Source organism: Argiope bruennichi, chromosome 3 (genome assembly GCF_947563725.1).
Source record: "Argiope bruennichi chromosome 3, qqArgBrue1.1, whole genome shotgun sequence".
NCBI lineage: Eukaryota > Metazoa > Arthropoda > Arachnida > Araneae > Araneidae > Argiope > Argiope bruennichi.
Genome location: NC_079153.1, coordinates 78,523,619 through 78,540,612, shown reverse-complemented (window position 1 = coordinate 78,540,612; position 16,994 = coordinate 78,523,619). Strand labels below are relative to the sequence as shown.

At 29.3% G+C, this 16,994-nt stretch overlaps 2 protein-coding genes across 6 annotated transcripts in view; one reads left to right on the top strand and one right to left on the bottom strand.

The window, feature by feature from the left end:
• The window catches only part of LOC129963934 (transcription factor 21-like), a 189,252-nt gene that overhangs the window by 65,205 nt on the left and 107,053 nt on the right, over positions 1–16,994 (bottom strand). The gene's annotated exons all lie outside the window — the stretch shown is intronic.
• The window catches only part of LOC129963935 (paraneoplastic antigen Ma6F-like), a 74,899-nt gene continuing 65,465 nt past the window's right edge, over positions 7,561–16,994 (top strand). Inside the window, exon 1 of the mRNA XM_056078543.1 lies at positions 7,561–7,924. Coding sequence (XP_055934518.1) covers positions 7,762–7,924 — 163 coding nt within the window. The 5' untranslated portion in view covers positions 7,561–7,761. The remainder of the gene's footprint in view (positions 7,925–16,994) is intronic.

Below are 16,994 nucleotides of genomic sequence, written 5' to 3'. Positions count from 1 at the left end.
TTATGAAGAGACACTGAACAAGAATATGTTTGTGTTTTTAATTATTGTAATTATCTTTACCCTCGGATTTATATTTATTAGAACAAATTAATTTATTTTCAATTTAATTTTTTAAAAATGAGGAAATCGAAGGTAAAAATATCACCCCATTCAAATTGAAAACTGAATAAATAATTATTTTCAATTTTAATATAATGCACAAGTTGTATGCAAAGGATAATTGTTTCCAAAATTATCACCAAGAAATATATTAGTTATGAAATCGAATCTCCGAAACTTTCTTGCATAATCCCTAATGGAGGTGTTAAAGCATCATCTCCTCCGACATGATTATGGGTTCTGATTCAGGCTATGTATGTCATGAATCCACTGATTTTATCGCAAGAAATATGAGACTAGGTCAAGGCGGGAGTTCAACAACACAAGCGAAATGTCATTCAGTTTTTGATTCTTGAAAAAAAAATAATAGAATCGTCCATATGAGGATTTTTGTGTTTCATAGTAAAATGATGAAAAAAATCAAATATGCATTTTAAAGGCTTTTTTTTTCGCTTGATTAAAACCAAAATTTGATACAATTCCTTTATCTACAATTTTTTGAAATAAGATCACATTCCGAATTTAGTTTTTTATATCATAGAGTTTTTGAATTATCGAATTTATGTATATGTTACCGTTAAAGTATGAAATCCGTTATTTTATAGAATACCTAGTTATTCCATGAAATAACTGATCGTTTCCGTTAAAGTGTAAAACTCTCTTGTATTTCATGGTTTAACTAGTTATTTCATAGAATAACGATCTGCAGCCCGTTAAAGTGTAAAATAATCTATATCATATATCTTTCACGACAAATACATTTACCTTCCACCCCTTAATTAAAATCGAAGAAGTACCGGATGTAGAAATATCGCTCCGGTCGGTTGCTACAGCTCAAAGTTTAGGTACTGGTCAGAGATTTAAAAAATGTTCGTGTAAAACCCAGTGTGTCAACAAAAAAGGTTTTTGTTTTAGAAATAATGTTCTTTGTAATTCCAAGTGTCATTTTAGTAATCCTTGTTGTAACAAATGATTTTATGGTACGTTTCCATAAATACCATTTATACGCTGCAGAAATTAGATAAATTGCTTCTTTTTCATTTTAATTATCCATCATTAGTTTAATTTCATTTTAGATAAATTGTTTATTTTACACTTTAACTGTCTCTCATTAGTTAATTTATAGAATACCTAGTTATTTCATAGAATAACTAGTTAAAGTGTCAAATTAATAACATATTACACAGTTTAACGGATACGATCAGTTATTTCATAGAATAACTAGGTATTCTATGAAATAACTGCATTATATACTTTAACGGTAACATATATATTCAAATATACAGATCAACAGACAGTCAACCCATTGATGGATTTAACTGAAAGTTCAATACACATCTAAACTTCAAGTAGTAAGGCTATGTGCCACATTTCATCTTTCCAGCTCTTTATGTTTACTTGTACTTGGACAGACAGAGAGATAAACTTTCTGGAGACTGTCATCATCCGAAATTCGATTGAAATCGAAATTTGGGATATAGTCTCAACATCACATTTCATTTGTCTAGCTCAAAGCATTTTTAAGTTATCGTGTTTCCAAACAAATAGACAGAGAGAGAGAAAGAGACATAATTTCAAAAATAAATTTTTCGGATTCAAAAATGCATTGAATGTGAAGATTCGTCAGTATATTGTGTTCGAAGTTTTTGACGATACAATATTTCCTTTTAGTATACTTCGTTACGAAAAAGTAAAAAGAATATTAGAAATTCAACAGAGAAAAAAGTGATTTTGGATATTTTTAGAGGAGTTTCACAGATATCACTCAAGAGCATTTGATCCGTAATGCATAAGTATAATTGTATTCTATCGAATAAACGCTATCGTAAAACTGAAGAGAATCAAAGCAAATTTTATTTAATTCTAGAAGTTCTAATTATGATGCACACGGACCTCAGAATACTCTTCATTTAGCGATCCGAATTTAAAAAAAAAATTAAATCGAAGTTGGATGTTCAATAGTTTCAACTATCCATGTGCTCATTAATTAGAATAAAAGACTTTGACACATAAGATAGGTTCCTCCCTAGTTTGAAAACAAAGAGCATCATAAAATCTGCGTAACATTCTTAAAACATTTATAAATATAGCTTAACAATAGATTTTATTGCTACGCATAGGGGAAATGTGTGAATAAAAAGTATCTTTTTTCTTTAATTTGGTTTTTAAAATACACCATCTTTGTTTTTTGAAAAAAAAAGAAGAAAAAAATCATACAAAAATGAGTAACATAGACGGATTCGGGATTTCTTCAATCAAAATTTTTGCACCTTGATATTGGATGAAACTTCAAATATTATTGTAAATATTTTGTTTTTGCGTGTACAGTATAAGAAGGCGGATGATTTCCAACCACATAAAACAGATTATTCACGGACCCATTGCTCCAAACCTAATTATCTATATAGAAACTAGTCGAAATTTTTGTAGCTTTAAGTGGAAAAGTGGTTTTTCAAACAACATTAATTTATATCGCTTCATATCATTTTGAATCAGGTGGGGGGGGCTTTGAAGTCTGGCGAAAGTTGATAATGAGAAGATGGGAAAAGCTTGGGGTGCTTCGTTTTCTCTTAAATGTTAAATGAAAATATCTTGCACTTTCAAGAAATGTTCTTTTTCTATCAGCTAACAGCTCTTTTAACATTCTCTATCAATTAAGTTACTATCAAGAAGGTAATAAGTGATAATTCATTCTCTTTGCATCTCTATTATCTTATCCCGTGCTGAATGATAGAGAATATCTCAGCAACCGATCTAAGTCCACTAAACAAATAACTAATACATATCTTTAGGATGCAGAACCAGGAACAATGTACAGCTTGTCCAGTGTTGGCTGACATTAAGGTACGGAGTTACCACCCCAATACCGTGCACGAAACACATTGTTGGTGATATGGTGGAGCCCGAGAATTATCTACTAACAGCTACCCACATGGGTCTTAACCAAGGGAAACGCCCAACCCACCCGTTTGGCAGAGCAAACAGCGGCGGCTAATTAGAGCCGAGGAATGAAGTCATTAACCCATGAGATAATCTGATGGATAATGTGAATGTTCATTGCATCAAGTATGAATTGATCTTTTATTGGAAATTTTTTTAATTTAAGTCGGAAGGATTGCTTATAGATACAATCAAATACATAATGGTCTGCGGTGCCGAGTTCACCACAATCACAGTATGGATTGTCAGTGATGCCAAATTTTTGAAAGTAGGATGGAAACCTTCTATGGCCGGAGAGGAATTGGAAACTTGGCACAAACAAACAGATAATTGATCCACGTATCCCCAGATCTCACAACACTTTGAAAGCCGATATCCGGAGATACATCATCGCTGAATGGCAACGTGAACGGGCATCTACCACTAAAGGTCCTCAGACCCGTCAATGCATCCCTACAGTCTCCACCAGGAGTGTTGACTGGCAGAGAGGTCTTCTGTGATTATCATGAATCAACTACACAGATTGGATATCCCATTTGAAGGATAGATATGATCTATATCGAAGACTCTTGGATTATAAATATCGCGTTGATATATGAGGGTAGACACTTTCTGAATGTTGCTTGGATATTATTAGAATGAGTGAAAATTCTACCAGTACTCATTTTCTTAGAATTAAAGAGAGAATGTTTTTTCTTCAAATTGCAGAATATTGCTTGATTTTATTGTATTAAAATTAATTTTGTCTAGTAGAATATATGTTTTCTGCTATACAAATCCTCCACAATTTTGAGCATGTGCCGATGTTTTGATTTCACCAGAATAAGAATGAAATGAAAGACCGAAATGTTTTTTTTTTATCAAATAATATATAAAAACATAACACAATTTTCGAATTAAAATAAAACAATAGGATTCAAAAGGAGGATAAAAATGAACAACAGAAAAGAACAGCTAAAAGAAAGACGCACCTAACAAAAAATTTCAAAAAAGAGCTCTTCCTATCCCTATCACTTTTCTGCAAAGTGAAATCGTCCATAAGAGAGAATTTTTTGGAAAGAATTGTATTAATATTGCTTTCAAAACTAAAAGAATTGTCTTCAGTTAAAGAATTAGTTCAGTTAAAAAAATTGTCTAGCAGCAATTCTCAGTCCTTGAAGAATTGCTGCAAATACTATCACACACACACACACACACATATATATATATTCAATTCAAAGTAAATATTTGCATCACCCATTAACCAACAACTTTCTATGTAAAAATAAAAAAAGGAAATTGAAATTATAAACAACTAACGGGAATGGTCTTTCCGAAACCTTCTCGCCTAGCCTTTAATAAACTTATCACGCTAAAGAAAGCCTTACATTCCATTGGCGTATAATAATTGCGCAATATTAACCTTTGACGTCAATTTAGCATTTTTTACTGAATCTATCGTGTCATCCTTGGCGAGTTATTTGGCGATTAATCCCTGGCATGCGGTTAAAGTTATCCGAAAATCGAATTTGTATTTTAGACAAGTTTTTCTCGACCAATTGAAAAAAAAAAAAAAAAAAAATTCATATGAAACTGCACTTCCCGTACCAAATTTGATATATTAAGGTCATTGCATTTTTGAATGATCGCGTTCACATATTTCTCAAAGTACAGACCGACAGACAGCTAACACCTAGTAGCATTTGGTTCACAATTTGATAGATGTCTACACTATAGATGTTAAATCTGTGTACCGAATATTTTCTATGTAGCTCTCTTCGTTTTGTAGTTATCGTGTTAACTTATATTCGGACAGATGGACTTCCTTTGAACAGATTTTACTCAAAATTTGACAGAGATTTGAAAAATTTATGTAAATATAGTATACAAAATTTCAACTATCTAGTTCAAAGCGGTTTTCAGTTATTTTTATCACAAACAGGCACACACACACACGGACATTTTCTAAAAATATGTTTTTTGAACTCAGGGAGATCTAAAACGTGGAGATTCATTAAAATTTGGACTTCGAATTTCTTGACGATTACTATACTTTCTCATATTTTATATATATATATAACATTGTTTTGGTTGAAGCAGAGTGCAGGTTTGAAGACAGACGAGACGTTGTACTTTTAATTTCGTTTTATTCTCTCCTAAATATCCATCTCGGGAAAGCAATTTATTTACACGCAGACGCAGCGCGGCACAAAAGCAGAAGTAAGAAAGAAGCGCGAAACAAATGATCACTAATCTTATATAACATAGGATTTCCGGCCACGCGCCGATGGAACACATTTTTGAACTCTGATAAGGGCAAATAAAGTATCACTTTCATTTGATACGTAGTACTGATGGCGCATTAGTTTTACAGAGGAATTAATTAAACCGAAAGTGGAATTGGATCACGAAATAAGAGAATATTTTTAGAATGAAGTTACTATGGGCTAAATTAAGATAAAATCTTTGAAATTAATTAAATTGAAATTAGAATTAAAATATCATTACATTATATATACATACGGGAAAGTAAATAAAGGTATTCTGTTAAAGTGAATCGATCCTCGTAAGCAGCAAGACTAAAAAATGAACCAAATAAATATTAAACACTTATAACGCTTTTGGGAGTTATAAAAAATAGAAGAAAAGTATAATAGCAGCTATTTGACATTTTTATTAGAAATTTTGAGCTGGATGCTGAAATGAAGATGTGAATAAAATGCTGATAGATGAATAAAAAGAAATCTAGACTGAATAAAATGAGTAGGTTCAATGCAATTATGAAGTAGCAAAAGGAAAATGAGATGGTTTCTTATGTTTAATGATCAGAAATACATTAGTGGTTATTAACACATATACATCGATTCATTTAACAAGCATTGATTATTTAAATTCTGTTCTGGCCAGTACTTCAAAAAGGAGCATAAATGTAATGATTTTAACAAAGATAGTGAAATAATTTTAAAATCATAAACCATTTGGGTGGCCAACTTTTTGTACTTCACTTGAATTTTATTTTCTGTTAACTTTCTCGAAGCTCAATCTACCTTTAACTAATGAATTACGCTGTATGACCGAAACTGTTTAGGGCAGTCAGAGTGCATTATTAGGAAATAGAGCACCAGTGATAAGTTTTATGGGGGATGGCCCATTTCACAAATGATTTGGAAATATCGCTGTTTTTAAAATTATGACATATATATTTAATCCATATGATGAATTTTTGTTCTTTAATGATTAAGATAGTATTAAAACAGTATTAGTTATGATAAAATTTTCATTTTTTTCTCTTTTGAAATGTATGAAGTGAATGGAAAATGCAGACGGATATAATGGGTACGAAATAACCTCGTCAATGTAATTACAGATTTCCACCTTCTTATTTATAAAATTTAATTCATACAAGAAAATGATTCAAAGGAAAATTCATTCTTAAAATATTGTGTTTGATGCATGGTTTAAAAAGGATTTTCCTGTAGAATTCGATGGGAAAGAAAGACATCAAAAGCATAATATTTGCTTGACACGAATCATGCATTATTCAAGAAGGTAAAGCAAAAGAACTGAGTGCATTTTCAAAATAACCTTTTTCCATGTGAAAAACATGATTTTATTTACATTTGAATGGTGAACTTAGGATTTTTTATTGAAAATTAATGGTAACTCTTTTCTTAGATAAGTTTTATGCATTGCTTAAAATACAGTATTGGTTTTGTCTAATACTCCAAAAAGAGAGCATACCTTATGATACAAAAATGAATCGAGATAAAAATTTTATATCTTAAAACTTTTTTCTCTAACAACTTTTTTATTATTATTTAATAACATTATTTGTATTGCAAAGCTCAAACTACAGACTTAAATGGTTTGAATCCTAATCAAGAAATATTTAAGACAAAAAAGGCTGTTTTCGAAAAATATAGAAATGTAATGAGCTTTTAGGATGGTAAAAATAAATAAATAATAGATAAATAACGTGGTAATAATAAAAATCGATGCCCTGAAACTATTTTAAAACTATTTTAATAAAAGAAGCATTTTAAAGCAAAAAGCTTTTGAATAAGTGAAGTTCAAAGAGAATCAATCATCAAAGGAACTTCTTCAAATACTTAATTACCTCTTGATGTGATTTTCCTAATTGAGATCCACCCTGAGGGTAATAATTTCTGCTTCATCGAAATAATAAAGTACAGAAAATCAAATAATTAGTCTCTTCTATAGTAAAATTCACCTTCATCAATGCAAAATTAGTGGTGTGTGGTATCGTTCTTTTTTATGCTTAACAACCCTTTTTCCAACCCCTTCTTTTTTGCCTCAGGCGTCTAGAAGCCAACACCGAAACGTCATTTCATTAGGCACGCCACAGAGACTTTCTCCCCCCCCACTTCCACCCTTTCCAAACGGTGACTAAATCTCCAGGAAAGTCCCCATGAATGAGTCATAATCCCATTAGTTGTAATACATAAATATAGATGGCGCCAGGTTCGCGCGCTTTTCATTGATCGCTCTTTCTGCTCATCTAGTGAATCGGTTTCTCTTCTCTCTCCACACTCAGAGCATCCGCCCAACCGTTCGGATTGAGCCCTCTTTTCCGGAAAAAATATAATCTCTCCCATTTTCCTCTAAAATCTGGAAAGATTATTCCTTAGGAGAGGAAAGAGCTTCCTTTTCTACTCGTCGCTGACAAAAGAAGCGAGGCGTTTGTTTCTTGCGAAGGACTTGTGCTTTTTTCAATAGAGAGCTATGGGTTGCGCCAATTCAAAGACGGGAACTACGGGGGCGTACGGAGCCCCCGAAGAGGAGGCAGCGGGTGGAGCTGCTCCGAAAGTGATGGTGGACGGAGAGGCTCAAGATGGTGCCGTTGCTGCAAATGGAAATGCTGTCTCTTGCGCCAATGGAGCTGAAGGTAAGATTTTCTAACAATCCCTAAAATATCAGCGAAACATACATAATTTTTATCATAATGTGTAAAGAATTAAAAAAAAACCGATTGATTTGTAAGCTGATTTACTACATATGTTAACGTATAGTGCCTAAAGTAATAGATGAACCCTTTAATATAGCCATCATTCTTTTTCTTTAAATACATTTAGATCTAATTAAACACATAGTGATGATTAAAAGTTCAATAATTTGAAATTATAATTTACTGCATATGTTCTGTATTCAAATGGCGAAAGAATGACGGAAATGTGCAGTAATATAATGACAATGCATGCAATGAATATAGAAATTTTTAAAGAAAATGTAAATAAATTCTGATTTAAATGAACAAATTTTTAGTTAAAAGAACTAATCCAAATGAAAAATATAATGCATTGATTTTTAAATGCTTGAATATTTGTAAATTTTGATTAATGTTGATTGCTTTTGTTTCACAAATATGTGCAAATACGCAACCAAACTAATATACAGTCCTATTTTTAAGCTTTCGTATTTTAATGGAATAATAATGTAGGTATACATTGAAAAAAATTAAAGTGTTACTATTAAATTATTAGCACATCCGTATCCTATGCTTATTATAGCTTATTTTCAGTAAAATTATTACAAAAAAAACCCCTTCTGACTAAATTGTAATTGCTCCGAAATGTGAATTCAAGAATGCATTATTTTTCAGTTTTAATTATCGTAATTATATGGAAATTTTAATTCATATTCTTACAGTACAGAAGCAAAATGAAAATTATTTTTGTTGAATAAAAAAAAAATAATGAACTAACAATTTTGCTTATATTTGCATTGCTCTTATTTTGTTGCTCTCGTTTATTTATTTGCATGAAAATAAGTTATAAAAACATTGTTTAATAACTGCATAAGAAGGTAAAAGGGAAATTCATTTAAGTGCTGTTTATAACAAATAAGGCTTTTGTGAAGGTTGACTTCTAATATGTTGGGTAAATGATAGTAATCGAAACATAATTCCAAGAATCAATGAAATAAACTAAATCAGGAATTATTTATATTACTCATATAAAACGTCATAACGAAATGTAAACTAAATTAATTTAGTTAAAAAATAAAATATTCAAAAAGAAAGAATTTCTATTTATTGTAAAATTATTATTGAAAAAATGAGAACATATGTAAGATTACTTAAACAATTTTTGACAAAATTTAAACTATTATAAATAAAAAATATCAGGCTTTCATTCACTAGCATGTATGAAGCTGCTGAAATTTTTTTGAACATATGGAAACTTTACGATAAGCGCAAGTTGGCAGTCCAGAATTGAAAAGAAAACTTGCAATGGTAACACTTAAAAATGTTAATGTATTGCTCTTGAATTAAAGCATTTCAAATATTGAACTGGTGAAGACAAAATAATTCATTTCTACCAGCTAAATGGGCCAATTTATTTGTATGTATCAAATTGTCAGAAAATGTATGTTTTAAATTTTATTACAAGCATTGAGAGTTTATTATCTCAGATAAAATAAAAGCAATTAAATAAAAAATATTTTATATTTTTTTAAAGTTGTTATTTTGTATTAAAGTATCTGAAATGTTTAATTGTGTCAACAGTTTTGAGAGTACAAATCCTAATTCAAGAGTTTAAAGTAATAATGGAGTTAAAGGAAATTTCTCTTATATATGAAATTCCTAAGTTAGCACAAAAATATTGAGTTATTTTATTTGATAATTTTTTTTTATTTTAAATAATTCAAGTGTCCATTGTACTAATATGCTATGTGCTGCAAAATGGTGCAATAAAAAAAATAAAGAGAATTCAAAAGAATTAGATATTCCAAATTTAATATCTCATTTAGTTGAAATTTCATGATAAAGAATGTAATGTTCTGCTTTAAAATATTATGAAGTATTTTTTACCCTAAATTAAGTTCTCTTTTTGAAAGAAAATATTGCATTGATTTTTTAAGGATTCCTTTGGGAAGACTTTGCCGAATTTCTTTAAATTTGTATATTTTCAATGATATGAAAGTCAAAGGATCAAAATAAAAGAAAAAGAGAAAAAAGAGATATCTAAATCGATTTGGAACCATGAAAAAAATAGTGAATTTCTTCTAAAAAATATTTATTTAGAGGTCTTCCAAATCCCGATATCAATTTTACTGCTAAATTTAAAACGCCTTTCATGTTTAATTTTGAACAACATCGTAAAAAAAAAGATGAATATAGAAATAAAAAATTATAATTTTACTGAAGTAAATGCGTTCAGATATTCAAAAAATTTGATAATGATAAAATATTTATTGCCAAACGATAATTTTCATTAAATATTGCGCAAAATTCAAAAATATTTCCAAGAGAAAAATTAATTTTAATTTGAAAATCTTCATGTACTAGTTCTTAATATATTTTTCTACATTTAAAATTATTTAAACTATATAAAATTCCCTTTTAAATTTAATTAAAGGCCATACACAAAATATAATAAATGCACAATATTATATTTTTCATTTATTCTGTTTAAAAAATATTTGTAAATAAAACGTATTAGAAAATGAATGCAAATTTTGAATTAATAACTCTTAATTCAAATTATTTCATAGAAAAAAAAAGAAAATAATCAATAACATTTCAGTTATCTGAATATAATAAAAGAAAAAAAGACACGAAGCTCGTGAAACCATCAAAAGAAGTTGTTCAGTTATTAATTAATTAGAAAATATGTTATTTCAGAAAAAGAAAAGGATATAAAATTAAATATGTCTAAGCACAGTCTGAGTTAATGAATAAGTGACGATTGTGTTTGAACCCTAAAGACATGATGATTTGCTTGATTTTTAGAAATCTGCAACTAGATATTTGAAGTAATTCAGCTATTCGGTTAGTGGGGATTCTGGATTTAATTCAAAAAAAGAAAAAGAATGTAGTCTTTTATCTTATATTTAAATACCTTGCTTACGCTGTAGTGGAAATCCCCAACCATTTTTTTAATGTCTCTAATAATGAGTCACTCACACTTCTTCACTCCCCCCCCCACACACACTTGAATCGTCTGGAAAGAAAATCAATAATCATATTCTTCCTACTCGTGAAGTCTGCTTCATTTAATAAAGCCATTTCTTAGAATTTCGAGAATATCATTTGTTTTTTTATTTGTATCTTAGAAGATGGAAGTATCACCAATATTCAGTTTTTGAACAATTTTTCGTTTACCTTAACTTAAGGTAATTTGTCTTATTTTCAATTTGATTTTAACATGGAATTTTTATAACTGTTTTTTTGGGGTCTCTATTTGTCGTTAACTATTCAGGCTTTTATTTAAATAATATAACAGTCTTTGGAAAGAAATTAATAAAGAATAATTTGGAAGAAAATTAATAAAAATTGTTAATTAACATATCTAACAAAATGTTATGCTGTCTTTGTTTCAACTAGTCCATAAAAATCTAAGCCAATCAAGACTTTCCAGCAGTTTCTCTTTGTATTCATTCACATCCCAACTCGGCAAATATGTTTAAATGAAGTTCAAATACATAGATAATTTTAATTATAATACATAGATAATTATAATTATAATACATGAATAATTATAATAGGTATGATTAGTATTATTTATAAGTCTACCAATTTAGATAATTTAAAAGACTTATTTTCAAAAAAAAAAAAAGATTTCCTAAAATTTTAGATAACTTAAAGAAGTAAAGTGGTTTTCCAAATCAGACTGTTCTTTTTATCATGGAAGAAAGAGACATTTTACCAAATAGAAGCAATTCATATTCCCATAATAACGCTTTAAGTAGCCCCGTCAATTTAATTTTGAAATTTCAATGCATATATTTTGAAAGAGAAAAAAAAGCTGTGATGTACCAACACAGTCTAAAACAAAATCTCGTAAAAAGTTAGACGATATGCATATTTTCGCTTATCGTTTGAGTAAGAAGGCATGCGAATTGATCCTATTAATGACCCACTAAAGCTTTTTATTTTACTCACTGATTGCTAAACGAATGAACTTAAATTTTTTTGGATTAAAACAGTAAATAAAATTTATTTGCTTTTCATTACAAATTTTAAATTAAACTAAACGTAAATAAATATTCGTGCCATAAAAAAAAAGGCGTTCGAAGAAGAATAAATCGTCAACTTTTTAATAATGTAGAATGGAATTTGATAATTTTTGTGTCTGTATGCTTTCTAGAGTTTCATTTTTTATGCGAGTAAAAATCTGTTTTATTGGGCCATTTTGGGCAGACCTAGCAATTTAAAACCGTGGATGGATATCGCAAACGAAACATCACCACTTCTTTCTGAATTTTCAGACCACATCAGGCGTTTGACTCATTGAATTGATTTGTACCAAGTGACAAATGAAGTGACCACTTTCGTAAAATCGTGCCTCGCACCCTTGATATTCCGGTCTTGAAAATCAAGGTTTCCTAGATCTTTCAGTTCACTATAGAATCTATGCATTTCAAAAAGATATTCTTTTATATTATGGAATAATATTATGATTTAAGTGATTTATTTAAATGTGTTTCTTTTTTCAATTCCTATTAGATCAATATAGGATACACGTTTCCTTGAAAACTGATTTCTATAAAAAATTCGGAAACAAGAACTGAACTAGGCAGAAACCAATTTCATATTGTTCAATATGTTTAGGGTAATGAAATGTTGATAAGATTACATTAAGAAGTTTAAACAATAAAAAATCGAATTTTGAACTAATTATACATTTGGGAATATGTTACTTTAAAAAAATGAGGGGGAGAGGCTTTTTCCCAAAAAAGTATTGAGCATCGTTGTGCATGTAAAATAGAGCTTTTAGTTTAAAAATATTTTAAAAATCCAAGTTTAGTCATTAAATTAATTAGCTGCAAAAACGGTGGACCTATAGTCTGAATGACAAAGACATGGCAATCTAGACGTCAATCATTTTCAAAGTTTTTACATCGAAAAAAAAAAAAAATAGAAAATGTTTCTGCGCAGTCTAGCAAATTGTTTAGATATTCTTTCGCTTGTCCCTCCTAAGTAATTTTATAGTCGCAGGGGTATGGAGAGGTTTATGTCCCTCCTAATTAAGAGCCACATTTCCATACAAAAATAGTAATATCCAATACGCCCCTTTCTACGAATTTCCACACCACATTAATTGAAGGACATTTGACCCTATATATTATTAAGATTTCTTACTCAATGAGCATGTGCTGAAATCGATGATTTCCTGATCCCAAAACTGAAGCATCGCAACACAAATGAGGTTTTGAATCTTTCTAAATTATCTTTCAGAAATGTATCTTTTTTCTTTCAAAAATTATTTGTAAAACAACCCCTTCATTTTTCATTTTTAAAATTCGTGACCCTTTATCGATTGGATAAGTTGCACACCCCTATATGATCCCAAAAAAAAATCGTGACAAATTCAGGTATAAGTGCAAATAAGAAAATGGCTTAGGCAAACGAGTTATTAACTAACAGGGAACAAAAATAGATTTAGTTAAAAAGTTGTCTTATAAACTTGTGTAAGATGTTTTGAAGTAGATTCTTTTTTTTTTTTTCATTAATTTTCGGTTTACTTACCTCATAGAATCTGAAAGAAATCCATGTTATTAAAACTTTTGTGACTCCCAAAATTTATGAAAATGACCTAAACTGAAGTCAAAATCCCTAACTTTGATTTTCCATACTGCCTTGAATCTAAAGCTTCAGAAAAAGTGTTTCATATTCAAATCCATCCTTTTACCTGTGGTCCAGAATAATCCAATCGAATCCAACGTTATTAAACATAATCTAAATTCTTATAATAAATATTTAGTATTTTTGATAAAATAAGATTAACAACAATAATTAGAAATAAGCAGAATTATCTAGCAAAACTAAAATAAAATCTAGTATACTCATAGAAAATACACTCTACATCGTCCAATCTATCAATGCATTTCATATTTATATTATCCATCGATGTATCCGAAAGATAAAAGCTGAAGTTTATCTCATGTATCTCTCCTTCTATCGAATATGAAAAATATAGGGGAAACCCCTGACCAATCCCTGAAAAAAAATTAGAACCAGGTCATTCCCCATTCATATATGCACCCATCCACCCTGGGTCTCTTATCTTTCTTGACCACAGGTCACGGCTCTACACCGCCTCCTCACGCCTCAGGTTCAATGCCAAGGTGGAGGTGGGGGAAAGCCATCGACCCTCCAGCAGAAAAAAAGAACAGAAATATTCGAAAGAGGGGGTTTGCGTGCGTGCCACGCCCAGTTCTTGTCTCATTCTCGTCTGAATGTCTAACACGTACCGATTACCGTTTGTCGGCAGACGATTTTCCAGGGTCGTTGGTTTAGCTCTTCGTGGAAGTGCCCCCTAGCCCACCCTCGTATGCAAATGAGAGAAAATGAAATAGCTCATTCCATTTTTATGCATCGCTTTCACGATTTGGTGACAATAATGAGATTCAGTTGTTGGCTCCATTCGTGTTGAATATTCGGTAGACATAAATGTATATTTTTTTCTGGATATTTAAGTAATTAATGTTTTCATTTGTGAGTTATTGTTCTTCTTTGTGGAAAGAACTAAGCGTTTTCAAGCAACCTTTGCTTTCATATGAAAATGAATTTTAATAAGTAGAAGTTGTTAAAAAAATTTTCTTGCAAAGTTTACTGAACTTTATTTCTTAGAAGAATATTTATAGAAGCTTGAAGACGTGAATTTTTTTTAAGATTGCTTACGCTCGTATATAAAACATGAAACATTTATAATTCGGATGTTCTGAAAATCAAAAGTATGTATGTATGTGGAATATTAAAATTACAAAGTTTTCCATCAAAGGATGAAAATAGCCTTTTCTGAAAGTTGAGTGAACTCTCATTCTAATGAAAAGCGGTTAAAAATTCAATTTGAATTTCATTAATTCTGTTAAGGAATGAAAGTATTTTAAGTATATAGGAAAGACAACAGAATTCTATTGTGAATGTAATGATCTCCATTTGAAATGAAATGTGACTTCTTTTGGCTGCGCTAAATTGTTATGTTCCTCTTTGTTAATACATTCGCAGCAAAAAAAGAAAAGAAAGAAAGTAAGAGCCTGACTATGATTCAAGTTAAATGGTGAGCAAAAGATAGTAGCCAGATTTGTCCAATTTCAATAAAAGATCAGACAGCAGAATTTTTAAAGAACTGTTTATGATGATGATATGAAGATTTTCAATAAAAGATCAGATTGCAGAATTTTTTAAAGAAACGCTTATGATGATATGAAAATTTTTTGGCAGGGATCACAAAGAGAAGTTTGATATTAACAAATATTTCATTACTCAAAATCTACACACAATGTGATTCTATAAAAGAAAGAGGGGAGGGGGGATGAGTGGGAATCCCTTCACAGTTTCAGCTAATCAACGCAACAAACTGCTCTAATGGTTTGCTTTCCTTCCTTTGTTGGATCATTGCTAAGAAACAACCTTTACAGAGGTATATTGGCAAGTAGGTGCTACTTTCTCACCAAATCATGTTTTAACCAATTTTTGTTATAGGAAACGCGAAATGATTATTTTAATAATGGATTGTAACGGTTTTTTTTCCTACTTTAATGTTTGAAGATTATAAGGTTTTTAAGATAAGAATTATAAGGTTTTTATACTTGATTTTTCTTGATGCGTTTTATCTAAAAGACTTGTCTAAATTTTTCAGAATATTATTCTATATGTAATCATATTTCTAGAATAAATGCTTTTATTCAAATCTTCTAAAATTTGGAAAAAATTTAAAACTATATAAATAAAATGTTTTAAATGTATTCACTATTAAAAATATACCTAACATTATTTCTCACAAATGATATCCATTTAATAAAATTAGTTATAATTGTTTTAACTTCAAAAAAATTCTTAAGAAAATTATACAACGCATTCTTTTATTATTATTTTTTGTATTACATAAAATTTCAAAACCTTTATTCGTTTTACAATCTATGAAATAAAGAAGCTAAAAACTAGTATGTAATATTAAAAATTAGTAAGTAATATTAAAAATTAGTATGTAATATTAAATATATAAATAATATTCTTGTCTTTTATGTCTCTGTGAATTAAATGAAGTTTCAAATATTTTTGAATCATAATCGCAGTGCAACTTTTTTTCTTTTTTATTCTGCTATAGAATCTATAGTTGAAAATATACGTATTTGTTTAACTTATTGTTTATATATGAATCAAGTCAGGTAAAAAAGTAACATGTGACAAATATTTATTGACTAAAATTAACATAACGCAGTGTGTTTAGTGTGATAGAAAAGATAATTATGACATTGATCAAACATAAAAAAATGGAAATGAGATCAAATATTGGCAAAAATTTCTTAATATTAGAAGATAAAGAAGCTAAAAACTAAAAATTAGTTTGCAATATAAAATATAATAAATGATATTCTTGCTTTTTATGTCTTTGTGAATTAAGTGAAGCTTCAAATATTTTTTGGATCATAACCGAAGTGAAACATTTTTTTCTCGATCGAATTTAAAGTTGGAAATATACATATTTGTTTAACTTATTGGTTATATATGAGTCATATCAGGTCAAAAAATAACATGATGTGACAAACATTTACTGACTAAAATTAACATAAAGCAATATATTCAATATATTTGGGGTGATAGGATAGTCATTATATTGACCAAACAACATAAAATAAATGGAAGTGAGATCAAATATTGGCAAAATTTATAAATGACTTCTATTGGATGAAAAAGTCATGTTTTCTAAATTAGAATTCGAAAAGAGAAAGAAAGTCAACAAGCGAGAATTAGAAAATGTTTTTAAAATTATAATTAACTTTTAGTTAAACTGCCTTTATTATACTTTTAATACATTTTCTTCTGTTTATCTTACTCATCAATCAATAAAATATGCTCTTCATTTAGAAAATAGGTATAAAAAATAAAAAAGGGAAAAGATTATAATTTCGAATAAAAATGCTGTTATTTATTTTGAAATAGAACATCCCACAACTATAATTAATGAGTTAATAAATCACAAATCTTGTTAAATTGAAAAGAAATA